This window comes from Ambystoma mexicanum, chromosome 7p, assembly GCF_040938575.1.
Source record: "Ambystoma mexicanum isolate Mex_15411 chromosome 7p, UKY_AmexF1_1, whole genome shotgun sequence".
In the NCBI taxonomy this organism is placed as follows: Eukaryota; Metazoa; Chordata; class Amphibia; order Caudata; family Ambystomatidae; genus Ambystoma; species Ambystoma mexicanum.
In genome coordinates, this window is record NC_090939.1 from 212149760 (window position 1) to 212170443 (window position 20684).

The 20684-nt window shown below is 49.4% G+C and overlaps 1 protein-coding gene across 1 annotated transcript in view; it reads right to left on the reverse strand.

Annotated features, from left to right (window-relative positions):
- The window catches only part of KCNJ15 (potassium inwardly rectifying channel subfamily J member 15), a 389057-nt gene extending 368580 nt beyond the window's left edge, over positions 1-20477 (reverse strand). Inside the window, exon 1 of the mRNA XM_069636077.1 lies at positions 20265-20477. Within this exon, the coding sequence (XP_069492178.1) occupies positions 20265-20278 (14 nt within the window). The 5' untranslated portion in view covers positions 20279-20477. The remainder of the gene's footprint in view (positions 1-20264) is intronic.
- Positions 20478-20684: the final 207 nt, after the last annotated feature.

Genomic DNA, 20684 nt, shown 5'->3' on the forward strand with positions numbered 1-20684 from the left:
ACTCTGGTGTCCTTTTTCCCCCCAATTCCTGCTGCTAAATGTGCTGTAAAATGTGTTATTTTGACCTGGGGATTGGGAATTCCTGAGCCCCTAGCTAAAATCAAATGTGGTTCTGTACACATAGTGAAAACCAGAAGTTGACAGCCATGTCAGTTCTCGTAGTTCCATAAGGGGTTTACGGAACGGCACTGGTTTAGAAAAAGTGGCCTTGTCAGCAATCCGATAGGCCAGATAGCTCATCGAGATCAGCACTCGTTGGTGTCAACATGGTTCAACCCACAAAACACCCCTTGAAATACCTCCAGGGCAGGCTCATCGTTTCAAAGTCGATAACTTTAGTGTCATTAACCTTGACACTGGTAATGGCTGTTATCTACAAAATGAGAGACACGCAGTAACATCTGATTGTGATTCAAGATCAGAAAGCCGCCTCACAAACCAATCGCAAAATGTGCAACTACCACAGCTGCCAAGTGACCTTAGGTCATGGAGGATAACATGGGCCAGTCTCAGGTCCCACTCTGTGGGCCTCCTCACGAGTTGGGCGGTAGCCCTAAAAATGCAGCGGTAAGGCTATTACCACTGCAGTTAAGGGTCCACCCAAACATGAGCATGGCGTGTTTATTTCCAGCTCAGAAAATGGGCATACAAGTCCCAGCATGCAAAGCAGAAAGTCAAGAACAGCTGAAGGTGTCATGTATTCAATATGGGGCCACTTGGCAGCTGGAAACAAATTCTTCTCCACTTATTGCCAGACCAGACTTTCTGGAAGCATGTAACCCTAATTGACACTCTTCACAAACAATGTTTAACTTTAATGAATCAATTAAGCCGAATGCTGTTGCATCATGGCAGCCTTCAGCATGTCTTATATTGCAGTTGCTCCTCTTACTCTTGAGTGTTGCCAGCGTCCAAGCAATATGAATGAACACGCCCGATCACAATGAAAAAGGTAGTCACCAAGTGAGGAGCCTTTCAATTAAACAGTCATCTACAGCAGCCAAGCAACAGCAGTGGCATCAGGTCAGTTTAAATAGAAGGGCGTCATTTTATGGCATCTCTTATATAAATGCATACTCTGTTGTAAATATCTGCTTTCGTGTTGAGCAGTTACTTGCGTGGTCTACCAAATATAGGGTGGCAAGATGTTTGCAGGATAATTGGCATCAGGTTCAATGTGCTCAATTGAAGATAATTAAAAATGTCATGCGCACTCATCCATTCTCCAAACCATTGATTGCCCACACAGGGCTATTTAGTTAGTTTAATAAGTAAGGTACAAACATTAATATTTAGATATTACATCAGAATGAAAAAGGAATTACATATGGCTCCACGGTAAGGTGGTCACCCACACGTTTGATCATAGTCCCGCTAGCCAACAAACACTGTCTTTTGGTCAAAACACGCATGATCTATCCAGCCCTACATGTTTTGTTCAATCATATATCACTCTTGGAACTTCTTCAGGGTTTACAAACAAGTTGAAAACAATTCTAAATTCATACCATAAAATACATTCTTCATATACAAAAGAAAATTCTCCTGACTTCACCTCACCTAATTATACTAAATCTATCAACCTAATGTAGCAAATCAGTCATATCTACCTCAATTCCAAGCACACAATCGCTGATTAAAATGAATCATTAATTAGTACAATTTTGGATACTAAAGTGCAACTTGTCCACAGGTTAACTTGCAAGCCAACTTCAACATTTACCATGTACTTCTCAAATAATTGTTGCAAGATACTCCTTAAGGGTACACTCTTCACCAATTCATTGCACAACGCTCCATATCAAAATGATGAACATTTGTTCATTGGTAGTGGTCTTAATTGTACAAAGTATCTGCTCAATCTTCACTAATCCTTGTTGACCAACTGTATGTTGCTTAATTGGAGGTTTATACATTTATCTTTGATCTAATCATCAGTCCACAGCTTCATCTCATCATTGGGCCAGGATTCTTAGGCTGCTGCAATCAACCTGATCCATTAGTAATGGATGAATGTCATGAGGTCCTAAACAACCTTGTGATACTCCTACTGGAAACCATCTTAAACACTAAATCGCTTGGGTCTCAAGGATCCCAAACGTTGATGTTCTTATGTGTGATGTGCATTGAATCAATTCCGGTCAACCGCAACGAGAAAAAGCACTACACACCGTCAATCTGAAGTTTTCAGATTGAGGATGGCATGTAGCACGTTTTCGTGTTGTGGATTCTCTGACACTTTTGCACAGCTAACCTTGGATGCATTTCAGGGACAATATGGGCAGCAATTGGCATCTAGAGGTTTACTCAAGCTTTTTTGGTGGTTACCCCATGCTGCTTTACATTTCCAATCTTGGTTTACTAGAGACCACAATAGATACATACTGAAAGCAGCTTCAATTGAGCCATGATGTGTCACTGCTTCCACCACTATGGTTTAGAAAAGAGTAATAGCCACATGCTCAAGAAGGGCTTCATGCCAGATTCCTCTATAATCCCAGTGATATTGGATATTAATATTATATACGCTAACAGTTCTAAATTTATGAAGGATGAAAGGCAGAGTCAGACATTCTGGACTTCTAGCATGCAAATGAAAGTTACAAAGAGATCTCAGGAGATAGCAATTATCACTCTGTGCCACCTTTCAGCATAGTACTCACTGAGCTACGATAGCACTGCAGGCAGGTGGGTGCCATGTACTCAAAGGGACGATGTGGCGTTCAGATATGGGTTGATTTATTTAATTTCTTATAATGTGCAGTGCACAAAAAATTAGACAAGACGAAACAACAAAAAAAGTGCCAGAAACAGAAGACAATTAAAAGCTGCAGGTAGATCATAGGGGTAGCAAAAGTGGCCAATTGGTCATTTGAATTGAACATGTATGTTTTTATTGCTTTTTTAAAGCTACTCAAATTCGTAACCTCCCACAGGAATGGTGGAAGTTTGCTCCAAAGTTCAGGAGTGTGGTAATCAAAGCTTGTGCCACCAAAAGTCTTGAGTTCAATACGTGCCTGCTGGAATCTATTATTCCCATTGGATCCGAGTACTCTGGATGCCACAGCTTCCTGTAAACGATTCACAAGATAACCAGGGACACATCCAGAATGACATTTGGGCATTACGGACAAGATTCTGTATGAGATTCTATGGCACAGTGGGAGCCAATGGAGCACTCTCCTGGCCTGAGTGACGTGGGCCATCCTTCAGAGACCTTTTACAGCTCTGACTGGGGCGGTCAGTATCATCGGCAATGATTGTAGATTGGTTTTTAGAGGATATATTTCAAGGCTATGGACCTGAGTGCTGGGGATTATCTTGCCATTGCACTACAAAGTCTAACTCAAAAAGAAAGAAAAAGCAAAACGTCCTGGAAAGAAAACAAGTATGGAATAACGACTGCAGATTACACCATGTAAAGTATTGTTTCATGTGAAAGTGCTGGTTTTAAAGACGCAGTGGTGATAATGATGGTTCTGGCACTTTTTACACAGGTGGGTATCCTATGTAATCCCTTCTTGCGCCTCCTATTTCCGCTAAAAAAAAAAAAAAAAAAAATTATATAGATTTATTAATTACATGGCCACGGTAGTGGCCACGTAGTTATGGTTAAGTTGGTGTTTCCACAGGAAGAGCACTTTTTGGGCGGCTTATAACTTCGCTCCCCCTGGACGAATCCTCACCAAACTTTGCAAAAAGAGTATATGGCCCACTCTGAATTATTTTGCAAAGTTTGGTGAGGTTTGGTCCGGGGGGCAAAGTTATAGGGGTGGCCCCACATTTTTTTTCCCCTAGACTGAATGGGAAACAAATCTTTCCTCGCGCCTACAGCTCAAACCGCTGGACAGATTTTCACCAAATTTGGACCAGGAGCAGCGGCTTGGTCCCGAAAGCGTGCTTTTGCAAATCTGGTGAAAATCCGTCCAGTAGTTTTTTTTTAAAATTACCAAAAAGTAGGTCAGAAAAAATTAGTGATATCTGTGTTCGCTTTGCGGACACACTTCCCTGTTCGCTCCGCGGACAGGACGGGGATGGGGCAAACGGCTTGCGTGATGTCCGTGGACATCTTACGTGCTTTTCTATTGGCTGCCGTGAAGCGTGCAGTGCGTCTATTTTCAGAGACGCCCGCCGTCTTTGTTTATCGCATGAAAGGCTTTGTCAATAGGAGCGGGATCTGCCGCCTGCACAGTGTAGACGTGGGCTGCCTGGCTCTGCATCGGCCATGAGTGTACCTGTAGGCAGTAATGTTTCTGGAGAGGTGCAGGCCCTCTCTCCCCTTCCCCCCACCCCCTGCTCATGGCCCGTGTCTCCACTGTTCCCCCCCACCCCCCACTGATGCTCCGTGTGTTCCTCCCGTTCCCCCTACCCCCCGCTCATGCCACATGTCTCCCCTGTTCCCCCCAACCACCGCTCATGCCCCGTGTCCCCCTACTGTCCCCCCATCCCCCGCTCATGCCCCGTGTCTCCCCTGTTCCCCCCACCCCCCGGACATGCCCCGAGTGTGCCCTGTTCCCCCCCAAACCCCGCTCATGCCCCGTGTGTGTGCCCTGTTCCCCCCCACTCATGGCCCGTGTCTCCCTCCTTTTCCCCCCCACCCCCTGCTCATGCCCCGTGTGTACCCTGCTCCCCCCCACCCCCCGCGCTCATGCCCCATGTCTCCCTTGTGTTACCCCCCACCCCCCGCTCATGCCCCGTGTCTCCCTTGTGTTACCCCCCACCCCTGCTCATGCCCTGTCTCCCCCGTTACCCCCCATTCCCCGCTCATGCCCCGTGTCTCCCTTGTGTTACCCCCCACCCCCTGCTCATGCCCCGTGTCTCCCTTATGCCCCGTGTCTCCTGTGTTACCCCCACCCATGCCCTGTGTCTCCCCTGTTCCCCCACCCCCGCTCATTCCCTGTGTGCCCTGTTTCTCCCCCACCCCCGCTCAGCCCCGTGTGTGCCCTGTTACCCCCCTACTCCCCGCTCATGCCCCGTGTCTCCCTTGCATTACCCCCACTCCGCGCTCATGCCCATGTCTCCCTTGTGTTACCCCTCCACCCCCCACTCATGCCCCTTGTCTCCCTTGTGTTACTCCCACCCCCTGCTCATGCCCCGTGTCTCCCTTCTGTTAACCCCCACCCCCGCTCATGCCCCATTCTCCCTCCTTCCTACCCACCCCCCACTCATGCCCCATGCCTCTCTCCTTTCCCCCACCCCCTGCTCATGCCCCATGTCTCTCTCCTTTCCCCCACCCCCTGCTCATGCCCCATCTCTCCCTCCTTTCCCCCCCCAACCCCGCTCATGCCCCGTGTCTCCATCCTTTTCCTTCCCACCCCCCCACTCATGCCCCGTGTCTGCCCTGTTCCCCCCTACTCATGCCCCGTGTCTCCCTCCCGTTCCCCCCACCCCCTGCTCATGCCCCGTGTCTCTCTCCTTTTCCCCCTCCACCCCCCCGCTCATGCTCCGTGTCTCCCCTGTTCCCCCCACCCCCTGCTCTTGCCCGTGTTTTCCCTGTTCTCCCCACCCCTCACTCATGCCCCGGGCCTCCTTCCTTTCCCCCCAACCCCGCTCATGCCCCGTGTCTCCCCTGTTGCCCCCAGCCCCCCGCTCATGCCCTGTGTCTCCTCTGTTGCCCCCACCCCCCTGCTCATGCCCAGTGTCTCCCCTGTTCCCACCACCCCCGCTCATGCCCCGTGTCTCCCTCCTTTCCCCCCACCTGATCATGCCCTGTTCGCCCCCACCCCCTGCTCATGCCCCGTGTGTGCCCTGTTCCCCACCCCCGCTCATGCTCCGTGTGTGCCCCGTTTCCCCCCACCCCCGCTCATGCTCTGTCTCCCCCGTTACTCCCCACTCCCCGCTCATGCCCCGTGTCTCCCTTGTGTTATCCCCCACCCCCCGCTCATGCCCCATTTCTCCCTTGTGTTACCTCCCGCTCATGCCCCGTTTCTCCCTTGTGTTACCCCCCAACCCCCGCTCATGCCCTTGTCTCCCTTGCGTACCCCCCAACCCCCGCTCATGCCCCGTGTCTCCTTTGTGTTACCCCCCGCCCCCTGCTCATGCCCCATGTCTCCCTTGTGTTACCCCCGATCATGTCCCATGTCTCCCTTCTTTACCACCCACCCCCCGCTCATGCCTTGTGACTCCCTCCTTTCCCACCCACCCCAGCTCATGCCCGTGTCTCCCTCCTTTCCCCCCACCCCCACTTATTCCCCCGTGACTCCATCCTTTTCCCCCATCCCCCACTTATGCCATGCGTCTGCCCTGTTCCCCCCCAACCCCCACTCATGCCCCATGTCTCCCTCCCGTTCTCCCCACCCCCTGCTCATGCCCCGTGTTTTGCCTGTTCCCCCCACCCCCTGCTCATGCCCCGTGTCTCCCTCGTTCCACCCCACCCCCGCTCATGCCCCGTGTCTCCCTCCTTTCCCCCACCCCCGCTCATGCCCTGTGTCTTCCCTGTTGCCCCCACCCCCCCCACTCATGCCCCGTGTCTCCCCTGTTCCCCCCACCCCCCGCTCATGCCCTGTGTCTCCCACATTTCCCCCCCACCCCGCGCTCATGCCCCATGTCTCCATCCTTCCCCTCCCACCCCCCGCTCATGCCCCTTGTCTCCCCTGTTCCCCCCACCCCGTGTTTTCCCTGTTCTCCCCACCCCTCGCTCATGCCCCTTGTCTCCCCTGTTCCACCCCACCCCCTGCCCCGTATCTCCCTCCTTTCCCCCCACCCCTGCTCATGCCCCGTGTCTCCCCTGTTGCCCCCACCCCCCCACTCATGCCCCGTGTCTCCCCTGTTGCCCCCACCCCCTGCTCATGCCCCGTGTCTCCCTCGTGTTCCTCCCACCCCCGCTCATGTCCTGTGTTTCCCTCGTGTTATCCCCCTCCCTGTGTTTTCCCTGTTCCCCCCACCCCCCGCTCATGCCCCATGTGTTCCCTGTTCCCCCCCACCCCCACTCATGCCCCGTGTCTCCCCTGTTCCGCCTCCGCTCATGCCCCGTGTCCCCCTCCTTTTCCCCCCCACTCTCCACTCATGCCCCGTGTCTCCCATGTTCCTCCCCACACCCCCGCTTATGCCCCGTGTCTCTCATACCCCGTGTCTCCCTCGTGTACCCCCACCCCCTGTCATGCCCCGTTTTTTCCTCTTGTTATCCCCCACCCCCCGCTCATGCCCTGTGTTTCCCTCGTGTTATCCCCCACCCCCCGGTCGTGCCCCGTGTTTTCCCTGTCCCCCCCACCCCCGCTCATGCCCCATGTCTCCCCTGTTGCCCCCACCCCCCCACTCATGCCCCGTGTCTCCCCTGTTCCCCCTACCCCCGCTCATTCATGCCTCGTGTGTACCCTGTTATCCCCCCACCCCCCGCTCATGCCCCGTGTCTCCCTCGTTTTCCCCCCACCCCCGCTCATGCCCCATGTCTCCATCCTTTTCCCTCCCACCCCCCTCTCATGCCCTGTGTCTGCGCTGTTCCCCTCCACCCCCCACTCATGCCCCGTGTCTCCCTCCCCTTCCCCCCACCCCTGCTCATGCCCCGTGTTTTGCCTGTTCCCCCCACCCCCTGCTCATGTCCTGTGTCTCCCCTGTTCCACCCCACCCCCCGCTCATGCCCCGTGTCTCTCTCCTTTTCCCCCCACCCTCCGCTCATGCTCCATGTCTCCCCTGTTCGCCCCCACCCCCTGCTCATGCCCCGTGTTTTCCCTGTTCTCCCCACCCCTCGCTCATGCCCCTTGTCTCCCGTTCCCCCCACCCCCTGCTCATGCCCCGTGTTTTGCCTGTTCCCCTACACCCCCTGCTCATGCCCCGTGTCTCCCCCACCCGCCGCTCATGCCCTGTGTCTCCCCTGTTCCCCCCCACCCCCCTGCTCATGCCCCGTGTCTCCCTCGTGTTCCCCACCCCCCGCTCATGCCCTGTTTTTCCCTCATGTTATCCCCCACCCCCCGCTCATGCCCCAGGTTTTCCCTGTTCCCCCACCCCCCGCTCATGCCCCGTGTCTCCCCTGTTCCACTCCCTGCCCCCGCTCATGCCCCGTGTCCCCCTCCTTTTCCCCCCACCCGCTGCTCATGGCTCGTGTCTCCCCTGTTCCCCCTCCACCCCCCTGCTCATGCCCCGTGTCTCCCTCGTGTTCCACCCTCCCCCCGCTCATGCCCTGTTTTTCCCTCGTGTTATCCCCCACCCCCCGCTCATGCCCTGTGTTTCCCTCGTGTTATCCCCCACCCCCGCTCATGCCCCGTGTTTTCCCTGTTCCCCTCCACCCCCCGCTCTTGCCCTGTGTCCCCCTCGTGTTCCCCCCCACCCGCCGCTCATGCCCCGTGTCTCCCTCGTGTTCCCCCCACCCCCGCTCATGCCCCGTGTTTCCTTCCTTTCCCCCCTACCCCCGCTCATGCCCCGTGTCTACCTCCCTTCCCCCACCCCCTGCTCATGCCCCGTGTGCCCTGTTCCCCCACCCCTCACTCATGCCCACGTGTCTCCCCTGTTCCCGCCCACCCCCCGTTCATGCCCTGTTGTGTTCTCTTTACACACCCCGCCTTCCCTTTCCATGGTGGCCATCTTGGTAAAAGATTTTCCTTCCTACACCGGGACGCCTGCGTCTTTTTTTTTTTTTTTTTACCACCCTTGGTTCCCACTTTGAGGACCTAAAATGCTAGTGGTCTTCATCTATTGAAAAGGATGTTATGGTGACATTGCACTAATAAAAACCTATGAAATTCAATGAATAAACTTTGTTAAAGGGACGTTATGGTTCCAAGTAAAACCGAAAAACCCTTGAAATTCGCCAGTTATGGTAAGCTAAGCAACCATAACTCGCGCCACCACCGTGCACTGGTAAGACTAACACCCACAACATCAAAGATGACATCACAAATGTCATTGATGACATCACATGTCTGGCTCACTCTTTTTTCTTTTGCTGACATATCTAGGCCACATGGTTTTCTTCAGTAACAGTCAGAAACTAAAAATGGTATTTTATTTGTAGACGTATCCTCTTCAAGTAGGTTCTTACAGTAATTCCCTTAGAGTCCAGTCACATCATATGAAACATATACATACGGGAAGACACAAGCTTGAAAGAAAGCAATCCTTTTTGTGCATAAAGATTTTCAATAGACTTATGAGCACTTTCTGACAGTTCTGTTGTTTTTTTATGGCTGTACTTTCCCTTTATTTGGTCATATTTGTATACATTGTACTCACACTACTTTCCTTAGGGTCCAATCACATCAAGTGATACATATACATAGGGTAAATAGCAGCTTTGAAACAGAGCAATCATTTATTTGCATGAAAATAATCAGTTAAGTTATGAATTGTTTGTGCTACTACTTGTGCTTTTTTGCCAAGTTCACTTTCCCTGTGTATACTCATATTGGTATGTGTTCTTGTCTCTGTGTTTTGTCTATAGTAATGCAATTATGTAATACATGGGTTTTATTAGCTACTTATTCCATATTTCACAGTACACAAAAATCTATTAAGAAAACAATTATTTCATTATTCAACATATTAACATTACGAATATTATACCTTCATCTTGTACACTGCACACAATGTTATGTTTCTGCTGAGTAGCTTAGTATACTAGATAGAACCCCATAATAAAATGCTATTTATATCAATGCATCATTCAATGCACTAATTAGGGTATGATATTTATTGCAATGATCCTTGACACTTTTTTCGCAACATTATAATAAGAATCCCGTGTACACATATTTCATGAGAAGTACATACACATGTGATGTCATCAGTGATGTCATCAATGACATCTGTGATGTCATCTTTGAAGTCGTGGGTGTTAGTCTTAGCAGTGCACGGTGGTGGCGCGAGTTATGGTTGCTCAGTTTACCATAACTGGCGAATTTCAAGGGTTTTTCGGTTTTACTTGGAACCATAACGTCCCTTTAACAAAGTTTTTTCACTGAATTTCAAAGGTTTTTAGTAGCGCAATTTAACCATACCGTCCCTTTAACAAAGTTTGTTCATTGAATATATACACATATATTTTCATACCCTCCTGTATAAGAGGGTCCAAAATAGCTTCGAAAGAGTTTTGCACCAACATTAACATGCAGGGATAGTGACCCTGAGCGAAATAAAGAACATGCCTGCCCCTCTGGCTGAAATATGACATTGAAGGACACTCTGACTTTGAACGATTGCTCTCAAACATACTGGGAAGGGGTTTCCTATTCTTCACTTCAAGGTCACTTGTTGGATATGGTTATGCATTGTACTGTGGCTGTCTGGATACTTCTCAAATTGACCTCCTTTCATAGATTCTCATATGTTTGAATGCAAGACTAGGGCACATGATACAGGAACACAACAGCTTCACAGTGGACACCAAAGAGGATTCTCAATGGGATCTCCCATGTGAAATAACACCGTGCTCCACGCCACTCTGCACGACATTGGGCAAACAGTTCAATGCCCCTTTTCTTAGTTGTGGGAATCAATGGCTCAGTGTCAGAAACACGCGATTGGAAGCTAGGCATTACATTGGTGGCATAACCGGTTAGGTTTGCCTAATTCTCCCTGATGAGGTCTGTTAGGAAAGATTTCCATTCATGGGTAATTTTCTGTCCAGTTGTGACCCCCCAACCTTTTGCTTTTGTCTGACCATCCTAGCCTGACTTTTACCAGTGGAGCACAGCCTTCTTCTGCACTCTGCTGGGATTTTGTTATGGGGAAACTGACATGCCCTTCAGACTGTCAGTACTGGGAGACTTTGTTTTCCTTAGTCTTTTACTTTGTTGTTATTTTTTAGCAACATTTTATCGGTGCACAATGTACCTTCCAGTACAGTGCGCTGGGGGTCTCTTTTCTCTTTTAAGGCCCTAGACACCCTCAAAGGATCTTTGAGAAATGTACAAGTGTGCCCAGGACAGAGCTGGTGGCAGCAGTTACTTTTAAAGCATTTTGACTCTTTACTAAGGTCCAAACTACATTTACCATGTTTGGCCGGGGACAGTGCCCCGTGCTTAAAATGGCCATGCCACGAGGTTCGGTGTTCTGTCCTTTGGCCATTTTATCCCTTTGCCTTCCCCAGGTCAAGCAAACGTGGGAATTTCCTTATTTGGTCATGCAGACCCCTGCGCAAACCGAAGCTTTCGCTGGATTCTGCATGCCCTGTGAGTGTGCACCCAGGATGTGATCTGGAGCTGTCTAGTTCCAATACACATCCTGGGTGTCAGGATTTCTGGTGTGCTGGGAATGACTGGGACCACTGTGTCAGTGATTGGTCCACATCGGGGATGGTTGAATATGAGCAGATCTCCTATTGGATTCTCTTTGTTTTGGCGCAAAGGAGATTTTGGATAAGAGATGGCACTCTAAACCTATTCCAGGTCGATCTTCTGAGTTTACACCAAACTTAGTAAAGGAGCCAAGTATCCTGAACCAAATAAGCAGATCTGTGGAACCACTGGAAAGTTTGGCACCCTGACCCTGCTGTTGTCCCATCAGAGGCCCCGTTTCTCTTCGACCACAGAAGGCCTGCAAGGGCGCTTCAACCCGTTAGAGTAGTGGGACTAACTAATCTCGGCACCTTTTGCTTATCCTGCAAACAAGCCTAGACGCCCAGTGAAATGACCAGCTTATACGGGATGTTTGCTTTGTAACCGCTGCCGTCTCGAATTTCGACCTGAGACTTGGGAACCTGTAAACGCTTGGTAGAAGGCACTCTCCTGCTGAGTTTCGTACACCTAGCATTCCTAGGTCTGGAATTAGGAGAGACTGCCAGAACTCGGACCCGTGTCGCCTGCTGTAGTGACAAGCTTTGTGGGTGCTTTGCTGCTGTGCCCCCTTGTACCCCAAGACGAACTGCAGTGTAACTGGCCCGATCCCTTCACCAGAAACGGAGAAATCGGCACTGTCCCACCATGGACATAGGTCCCGGAACGCAGCCCCTAAACGCCAGAGAGATGTGCAACTGCTGGACTTGAACCAGCAAGTGAACTGGACTTGACTGTCAAAGTGTGGTCTGGAGTGTGTCGAGGGTCAGTGAGTACTTGCATCACTTACAGGTGGCCCCTAGCGCATCCATAGACTTTTACGCACAAGTGTCCCCTGAGGGCCACCCTTCTTTATTTAGATAGCCCGCGCAACTAAGCTACTCCCCGATTCTTGGAAATCGCTCTGCCCTCTTGTGGAGACACTTCTTGAATAGTGGAACATTATTCTTCATCACCTCGCCCGCCTTCCTGAGCCACTACAGCCCCTCGAAGAAGACCCATTTTGAACATAACCGCACAATCGAGTACTCCGGGACTGAATGTACTTTTGAGCGCAAGGCTCCACAATTTGTAGGAACTGCCTATTAGTTAGGGTTTGAGTTGTTGAAGGACTGCCTAAAGTATATTTGCTCTGTATATCCCCTTTCTGTTACATGTTGTGGATCTCTACTTGTCGAATGTTAATTTAGGCCAATGGTTACTCTATATAGGTTTCATAGTTAGGGATGTGTTTGTTTTGTTAATATTGCTGAGGCCTTAAAATACATGTATTTTTTATATATATACACCTGACAGAGTACCTTGTGGTTTGTTTACTGTGTGTGCTCATTGTGGACTTTCAATCACCCTCACCCCTCCCGAGACCTAGTCTTGACCGCCGCCAATGCTACCTTGATTGTTCTGGCTTGTCCAGAAGGTTACACTGTTCCAAAGAACTAAGCTGGCCTGCTGAACCTCTGCCCACCAGGTCAGAGTTCAGAAATCCAGCTTAACAAGGTCCTACAGAGGAATGACTAATGGCAGAGTAGGCCGTGTTTTAACAGTAGCACCACATACATGATAAGAAACGTTTTGGCATCAATTACTACACCTGGGCTGTATGCGTCTACATCTCAAGCTTGCAGCCTCTTGCTTAAGTTGAAGCAAATCATTGGCACTGTTCACTTCAGTGCATTGGGTGCTAGAAAGCGTGGTAAGGTGCCTTTCTCTAAGTTGTTCTGTAGGTTTCAACCAGTGGCACAACATTGGCTGTACTTTTTGCCGGAGTTACAATACTGGTCTCAGCGCTGTCACTCAAAGGTCACGCACACCCTGGTAGATTTGGATGCTGCCAGAGACCCCCTCCCCCTAAAAATCTAAAAATCATATTCCTCGTAAAAGGATCCAGCACATGAATAAAGCAGCCACATGAGGCCAGCAGAAGGTGCACCAGTTTTCACTGGTTGCTTTGTGTGGCTTTTTTCTTGAAGGCAACCTTGGGCAAGGTGTGAAGGGGAGAACCAATCATTCCCTTTCACAGTGGCTGGACACCTTCACGTGCCTTCTCGGATCGAGTAAGATATTCTGCAGCCATTCAAGCCCACCCCTAGGGCGACGCAGTGGGAGAGAAAATACTACATCTTATGCACTGGACTGATTTCTTTGTGCTTTATTTACATCAATACAAGCACACATTGCACTGTGTTGATCTAATGAAAGATCTGGAACAGGACTGGGCAGGTTTCTTCACACGTTCATCTCAGAGTACAATCAGTGGTCCAAGTGGGCAGGAGCGGTGCTCCTATACTTCTTTTAATTAGGTTTTACCGTCCCTATACTTTTATTTTAATAAGAAACCGTTCTCGGTTTCGTTTTAAAATAAAAGTGTAGGAAGAAGTTGAAACACTTTCAGTGCACTGCAGTGGACGTCCCTTAAACAGCAGGCCCATGTGTTTTGGGATTTGTATTGTGCATGGAGGGGCCGTGGCGATGGGGTTTGTGGGGAGCGGTGCAGAGCAGTAGGGAACATAGTTCCACTACTTCTTTTCGTACACTTCGACCACTGAGTACAATGCTACTCTGTTGTAAGCCTTATGGCAAGGAAATGCATTTTGCACACAATACTGGATGCCATGCACCCAATACTGAATGTCATGCACCTAAAAACTACATTTCCCATAATGCACTGTGTCCGTCTACTATAAGACCTATAGCCCTAATATATGCTTTATATCTCTATCATCCCACAGCGCACTGCGATAATCTAACTGAAGACCAGGCAGGGGAATACGTACTTTTCATCACACTTTCCCCTCAAAGCACAGTGCTGCTCTAATGTAAGCCTTGGGACGGGAAGATGGAATTTGAACTATTCTGAGATAGAAAACACCTTCTTCCGAGTGCACAGCACAAGACACCCCCTGGAAGGCCTGCACACCGATCTGAACGATTCATTCTTCTTCTCCCAGAGAGATGGGGGACTTGGAATGTTCTGGAGAGTCTTCCCTGGTGAGTTGGGCTGAGTGCGTTCTGGTACATGGCCCTCTTATCGTGTAACGCTCCACCCTTATCCTTGGCTTGCACGGTTTTCTATGTACTTCCTTTCAGGCTTGACACACCTGTCTGCACTTATCAGGCACCTACAATCAATGTCCATCGACCCCGCCCCCCAGCTCGCGCATACCCTGCAGCACTCTTGCAATCCAGCCCGCACATGGGAAGAAGGGGCGTGAGAGCCGGGACCTTTTGAGGAGATTTTAGCGGCAGTGGGAGGGACTTCTATGGAAAATGGAGGGTAAGGGGGGAACGTTTAGTGAGAGCTGTGACAGGTGAGGCGGTCAGTGGTCTGCAGTACGTGTTCTGGGTATGCAATGCCGGCCAGAGAACGGACACCAATTGCTTCATCTCTAGTGATATAACATTCTCACAGATATACACAAGTTCGATTGGTGGAACTGTTTTAATAGAGACCGCTACACTATATGTAATACCTATGATATAATAAGGTTTGGGAATATGAAACATGTAGTTGGATTGAGCACTTTCATTGGATGTGTTTTAGAAGAACATTGTGTACGTTTTCTGATGTTTTAAAAAGACGTTTTTCATATTGTGATAAAAATGGAGTAACACTATATAGATTATTGGGAATTGTCTTACGGTCAATGGGTGATTCAGATCCATTGAGGTGGTCCTAGAGGTGCCATTATTCGGGTACATGTCGTTTTTAACGGGACCCTCTACAATGCTAGGCAGAGTGCATTCTGGGACATTTACTCGTAGGGGGCTCCTCCTTACTGTGACAGGGGGGGGGGCATTGTGTGATATACATTTCAGGTAGGATATTTACATTACGGGGGGCTTAGTACGTTTTAATATGTTTAGTCCATAAGGAACCTCTGCGCCAAGGGGTCCAAAGTGCATTCTAGGCCATGCTTGCCCTTTTGGGGTGGGCTCTGAACTGTGGTATACGTTGTATTTTTGGAAAGGTACTCTTATGGGGCATCGATTTTAGCGATGCAGGGAATTCTGGGACATTTAGTCCCCTGGAAGCATCTGTACTGTGGGGCACACAGTGTGTTCTCGGAGTCTTTCTGTACTGAGAGCATTGCCATTGTGTAAGGCAGAGCAGAGTGCCTACCCTCTGTGACATGCAATCCCGAGTGCGGTGGAGTAGCAGGATTTACACTGTGTAAGGCAGAGTGCCTACCCTCTGTGACATGCAATCCCGAGTGCGGTGGAGTAGCAGCATTTACAGTGTGTAAGGCAGAGAGTGCCTGCCATCTGTGACATGCAATCCCGAGTGCAGTAGAGTAGCAGCATTTACACTGTGTAAGGCAGAGTGCCTACACTATGTGACATGCAATCCCGAGTGCAGTGGACTGTGTAAGGCAGAGTGCCTTCCCTCTGTGACATGCAATCCCGAGTGCAGTAGAGTAGCAGCATTTACACTGTGTAAGGCAGAGTGCCTACACTATGTGACATGTAAGTGGAGTAGGAGCATTTACACTGTGTAGGTGCATTTACAGTGTGTAAGGCAGGGTGCCTACCCTCTGTGACATGCAATCCCGAGTGCGGTGGAGTAGCAGCATTTACAGTGTGTAAGGCAGAGAGTGCCTGCCATCTGTGACATGCAATCCCGAGTGCAGCAGAGTAGCAGCATTTACAGTGTATAAGGCAGAGAGTGCCTGCCATCTGTGACATGCAATCCCGAGTGCAGTGGACTGTGTAAGGCAGAGTGCCTTCCCTCTGTGACATGTAAGTGGAGTAGCAGCATTTACACTGTGTAGGTGCATTTACAGTGTGTAAGGCAGGGTGCCTACCCTCTGTGACATGCAATCCCGAGTGCGGTGGAGTAGCAGCATTTACACTGTGTAGCAGCATTTACAGTGTGTAAGGCAGAGAGTGCCTGCCATCTGTGACACGCAATCCCGAGTGCAGTAGAGTAGCAGCATTTACACTGTGTAAGGCAGAGTGCCTACAATATGTGACATGTAAGTGGAGTAGCAGCATTTACAATGTGTAGCAGCATTTACAGTGTATAAGGCAGAGAGTGCCTGCCATCTGTGACATGCAATCCCGAGTGCAGTGGACTGTGTAAGGCAGAGTGCCTACCCTCTGTGACATGCAATCCCGAGTGCAGTAGAGTAGCAGCATGTACACTGTGTAAGGCAGAGTGCCTTCCCTCTGTGACATGCAATCCCGAGTGCAGTAGAGTAGCAGCATTTACACTGTGTAAGGCAGAGTGCCTTCCCTCTGTGACATGCAATCCCGAGTGCGGTGGAGTAGCAGCATTTACAGTGTGTAAGGCAGAGTGCCTACACTATATGACATGTAAGTGGAGTAGCAGCATTTACACTGTGTAGGTGCATTTACAGTGTGTAAGGCAGGGTGCCTACCCTCTGTGACATGCAATCGCGAGTGCAGTGGAGTAGCAGCATGTAAACTGTGTAAGGCAGAGTGCCTACACTATGTGACATGTAAGTGGAGTAGCAGCATTTACACTGTGTAGCAGCATTTACAGTGTGTAAGGCAGAGAGTGCCTGCCATCTGTGACACGCAATCCCGAGTGCATTAGAGTAGCAGCATTTACACTGTGTAAGGCAGAGTGCCTACAATATGTGACATGTAAGTGGAGTAGCAGCATTTACACGGTGTAGCAGCATTTACAGTGTATAAGGCAGAGAGTGCCTGCCATCTGTGACATGCAATCCCGAGTGCAGTGGACTGTGTAAGGCAGAGTGCCTTCCCTCTGTGACATGCAATCTCGAGTGCAGTGGAGTAGCAGCATGTACACTGTGTAAGGCAGAATGCCTACACTATGTGACATGTAAGTGGAGTAGCAGCATTTACACTGTGTAGGTGCATTTACAGTGTGTAAGGCAGGGTGCCTACCCTCTGTGACATGCAATCCCGAGTGTGGTGGAGTAGCAGCATTTACACTGTGTAGCAGCATTTACAGTGTGTAAGGCAGAGAGTGCCTGCCATCTGTGACACGCAATCCCGAGTGCAGTAGAGTAGCAGCATTTACACTGTGTAAGGCAGAGTGCCTACAATATGTGACATGTAAGTGGAGTAGCAGCATTTACAATGTGTAGCAGCATTTACAGTGTGTAAGGCAGAGTGCCTACCCTCTGTGACATGCAATCCCGAGTGCGGTGGAGTAGCAGCATTTACACTGTGTAGCAGCATTTACAGTGTGTAAGGCAGAGAGTGCCTGCCATCTGTGACACGCAATCCCGAGTGCAGTAGAGTAGCAGCATTTACACTGTGTAAGGCAGAGTGCCTACAATATGTGACATGTAAGTGGAGTAGCAGCATTTACAATGTGTAGCAGCATTTACAGTGTATAAGGCAGAGAGTGCCTTCCCTCTGTGACATGCAATCACGAGTGTGGCGGAGTAGCAGCATGTACACTGTGTAAGGCAGAGTGCCTACACTATGTGACATGTAAGTGGAGTAGCAGCATTTACACTGTGTAGCAGCATTTACAGTGTATAAGGCAGAGAGTGCCTTCCCTCTGTGACATGCAATCCCGAGTGTGGTGGAGTAGCAGCATGTACACTGTGTAAGGCAGAGTGCCTACACTATGTGACATGTAAGTGGAGTAGCAGCTCTGTAAGGCAGAGTGCCTCGTGGGACAAACGGGCTTGTGAGGGAAGATGGTTTGTCCCAGGAATGCATATTTTTGTTGAGCCATTAGTGTGAGGTGAGGTGTATTCTGGGGCAAGACGCAGATTGTGGTTATCTGCACTAGGGGTAGCTAGGTGCATTCAGGGAACGGTAGCTCTGTGGGGACAAAATACTCAAGTATAGTATAGTTCATTCTGGGACATATAGTCCACGATGTGGCTTCTATACTGAGCACCACCCTCTGGTTGAAATTTCACGGTTTGGGGAAACTAGGATATGGGAAATGCAATCACGTGCAAAAATCTATACAGATTGAGTCAGAGCGAAAGTCTGAGTTGACATGGGACATAACATATTCTAGGACAGGAAGTATGGTCCCAATATAAGTATTGAGTGATACAGAGGACAGAGTTAAACTTCTGATGTGAAAAAGCAGCAGGCATCCTGGGAAATGTAGTCCTGCGATACCATTATAATTTGTAAAAGAATAAGCTAGCAGGCCATAGCAAAATGTTGCTTGCTCTGGCTGTAGCTGGGCGGACCAACCCTGCCTAAATGTTGCCTTCTCAAGATACACTTGCTGAGGAGATGAAGATTCTCAGTGGCCGCCACTACCATATGGAACCACCTTCCAAGTTACACTCGAGAATCCGCCTCCCTACTGCAATCCAGGAACCTCCTCAAGAGCCGACTTTTCAATCAAGACTGACAAACTGTCCCAGTAAACTTTTAGTGTAATGTTAGTGTAAACACCAATCGTACTGCGCTGAGCCCAATGTTTTTTTAGAATATTCAAGTGCCATTACAGTTTTCCATTGCTCCCAAAATCATGGAGTATCGGGGCTAAACCAGCCCGTGTTTCGACCATTAGCTCTTTTTCAAGGCTAAGTAAGCGTTTTGCTGAGTAAAACTTATAGTATCCAGGATGTATTCATTTTTCAATGATTGCAGCAAGTTTTTAGTATCTCTTAATTGAAAAATCAGGGTGCCCTGGGTGGTGCATCGGGCAACTTCTCGGCACTTGTTTCTTTGAAGTGTGTGATAATGCACATCTGTCATTCGCCTTTATACTAATACAGTGCAGAAAAAAGAATTAAAATGCACCTGTGAGACACGGAAAATAACCTCGAAGACACCGTGTCCATGTACATACTGCACCTGTGTTCAAATTCACATGTTTATAATGTTCGTTCAACTCAATATACATTTCTTGGAATTGCAGTCCAACTTCACACGTGTAACCCAAACAGAAAAAAAAAGAGGAGACACTAAATTACACGCATCAAGAGACATTCCAGTTTGTCGTATGTACTACACAAAAGAGCCAATACTGGTAATTAATGCTAAGAATGTGTGGGGCTCAACTAGAATGTGCACATTGAAAGTAGTGGGAGCGTGTGAAATGGTACATTGTGTTTGATCGAGTTCTACAGCTTCTAGGCGCGTTAACACCTGTTGTTATTGCCACCCATTTTGATTGGTTCTGGGCTGCTCTGGCTCTGCTAGGATTTGAACCTCTGACTGCAGGCTGCACACAGAAACCCAAGGCGAGCACTTGACTGCTTAAGCTATCTGATCGGGCCGCGGCACGCTTTTACAGTGAAATAATGTGTCTTGCCAAGTTGTATCACTTATTGATTTAACAAATAATATGAATGCAATGTGAGTTAATGACATTCAAGCAATGCGACTTACTGAGCTTGGTGGGTTTGGCAGCCATCATCACAGCGAGTAAGGAGGCTTGGACACAGTGATACCTCTAGGCGCTTGCAGACTAAACTGGATGATACACTGCTATTATGTGTTTTAAAAAGATGTTTGGTCGAATTACATCACTCGAAGGACAGCTAGCCATTTAAGGACCAGCCAGACTGCAAGGAGTTCTGCGTCTTTAACTCGGACAGGTTCCTTAAGTTTAACATGGGCATCTTAAAAATCAGCATACGCATGCCCGTTTGCAATAAACTACTTAAAATTGGGTCTGCAACCTGCAGCTCTCCAGATGTTTTAGACTACGATTCCCATGACCCTTCACCATTAAATATGCTGGGTGGGGCCGATGGGCGTTGAAGTCCAAAACATCTGGAGACACATAGGTTGGAGACCCTGTTTTAAAAAAGATCGCCCGAGGTAAAAATGCTCCTCTTGGAAAAAAAATTGTACTTCACAAATATGTAAACAGATCACGATGTGCAATAAGGCATTGGCATCCTTTCGGGGAAACGTTGTCAAACTCCTGATACAACACAAAGGGGCAGCTGTAAAAGCGCAAGTCCCTTTGACCTCCCACTGCAAAACATTTGCAACTATTTGGACATGTAACTTGATCCGTTTTTCAGGCTTTTCGAAAGCACATTTCCTGCAACTCTCTTGCAAAAACATCAATGTCGCAAGCAGGAAACGGCATCCAGTGGTTTTCAGGCAGCCCTGCCGAAAGCCCGCTCTTACCTGCAAGGGGTCATCGTGCACCGTGCAGCCCAGACGCCGAAGCATGGCAGGCACTGGACGCCTCCAGCGAAGGACTCGGGGTGCCGGCCGGGCGGGCGACTGCTCACCCAGACACCCAGCACACGTTGGAGCTGGAGTTACCTGAACGGGACAGGCGAGAGGCAGGCGCAGGAACCCGAGGGGAGTTCCCGCGTGATGTCACCGGCGTGTCTTAAGGAAACAAACGGCCGGCACGCTTTAGAAGAGCGCCCCGTGCCTCTGGACATGCGGCGACGCGCTATGCAAATACCTGCGGCCCCAGAGCCGGCCTGAAGACTGGCGAAGAATGCAGTTAACCTCCCAAGGGACCCTGGCAGGCATCTGTGCACGCTCCTGGCAAGCGAGCGGAATGGGGAGTCTGTCTCACAAAGTAGCCACCAA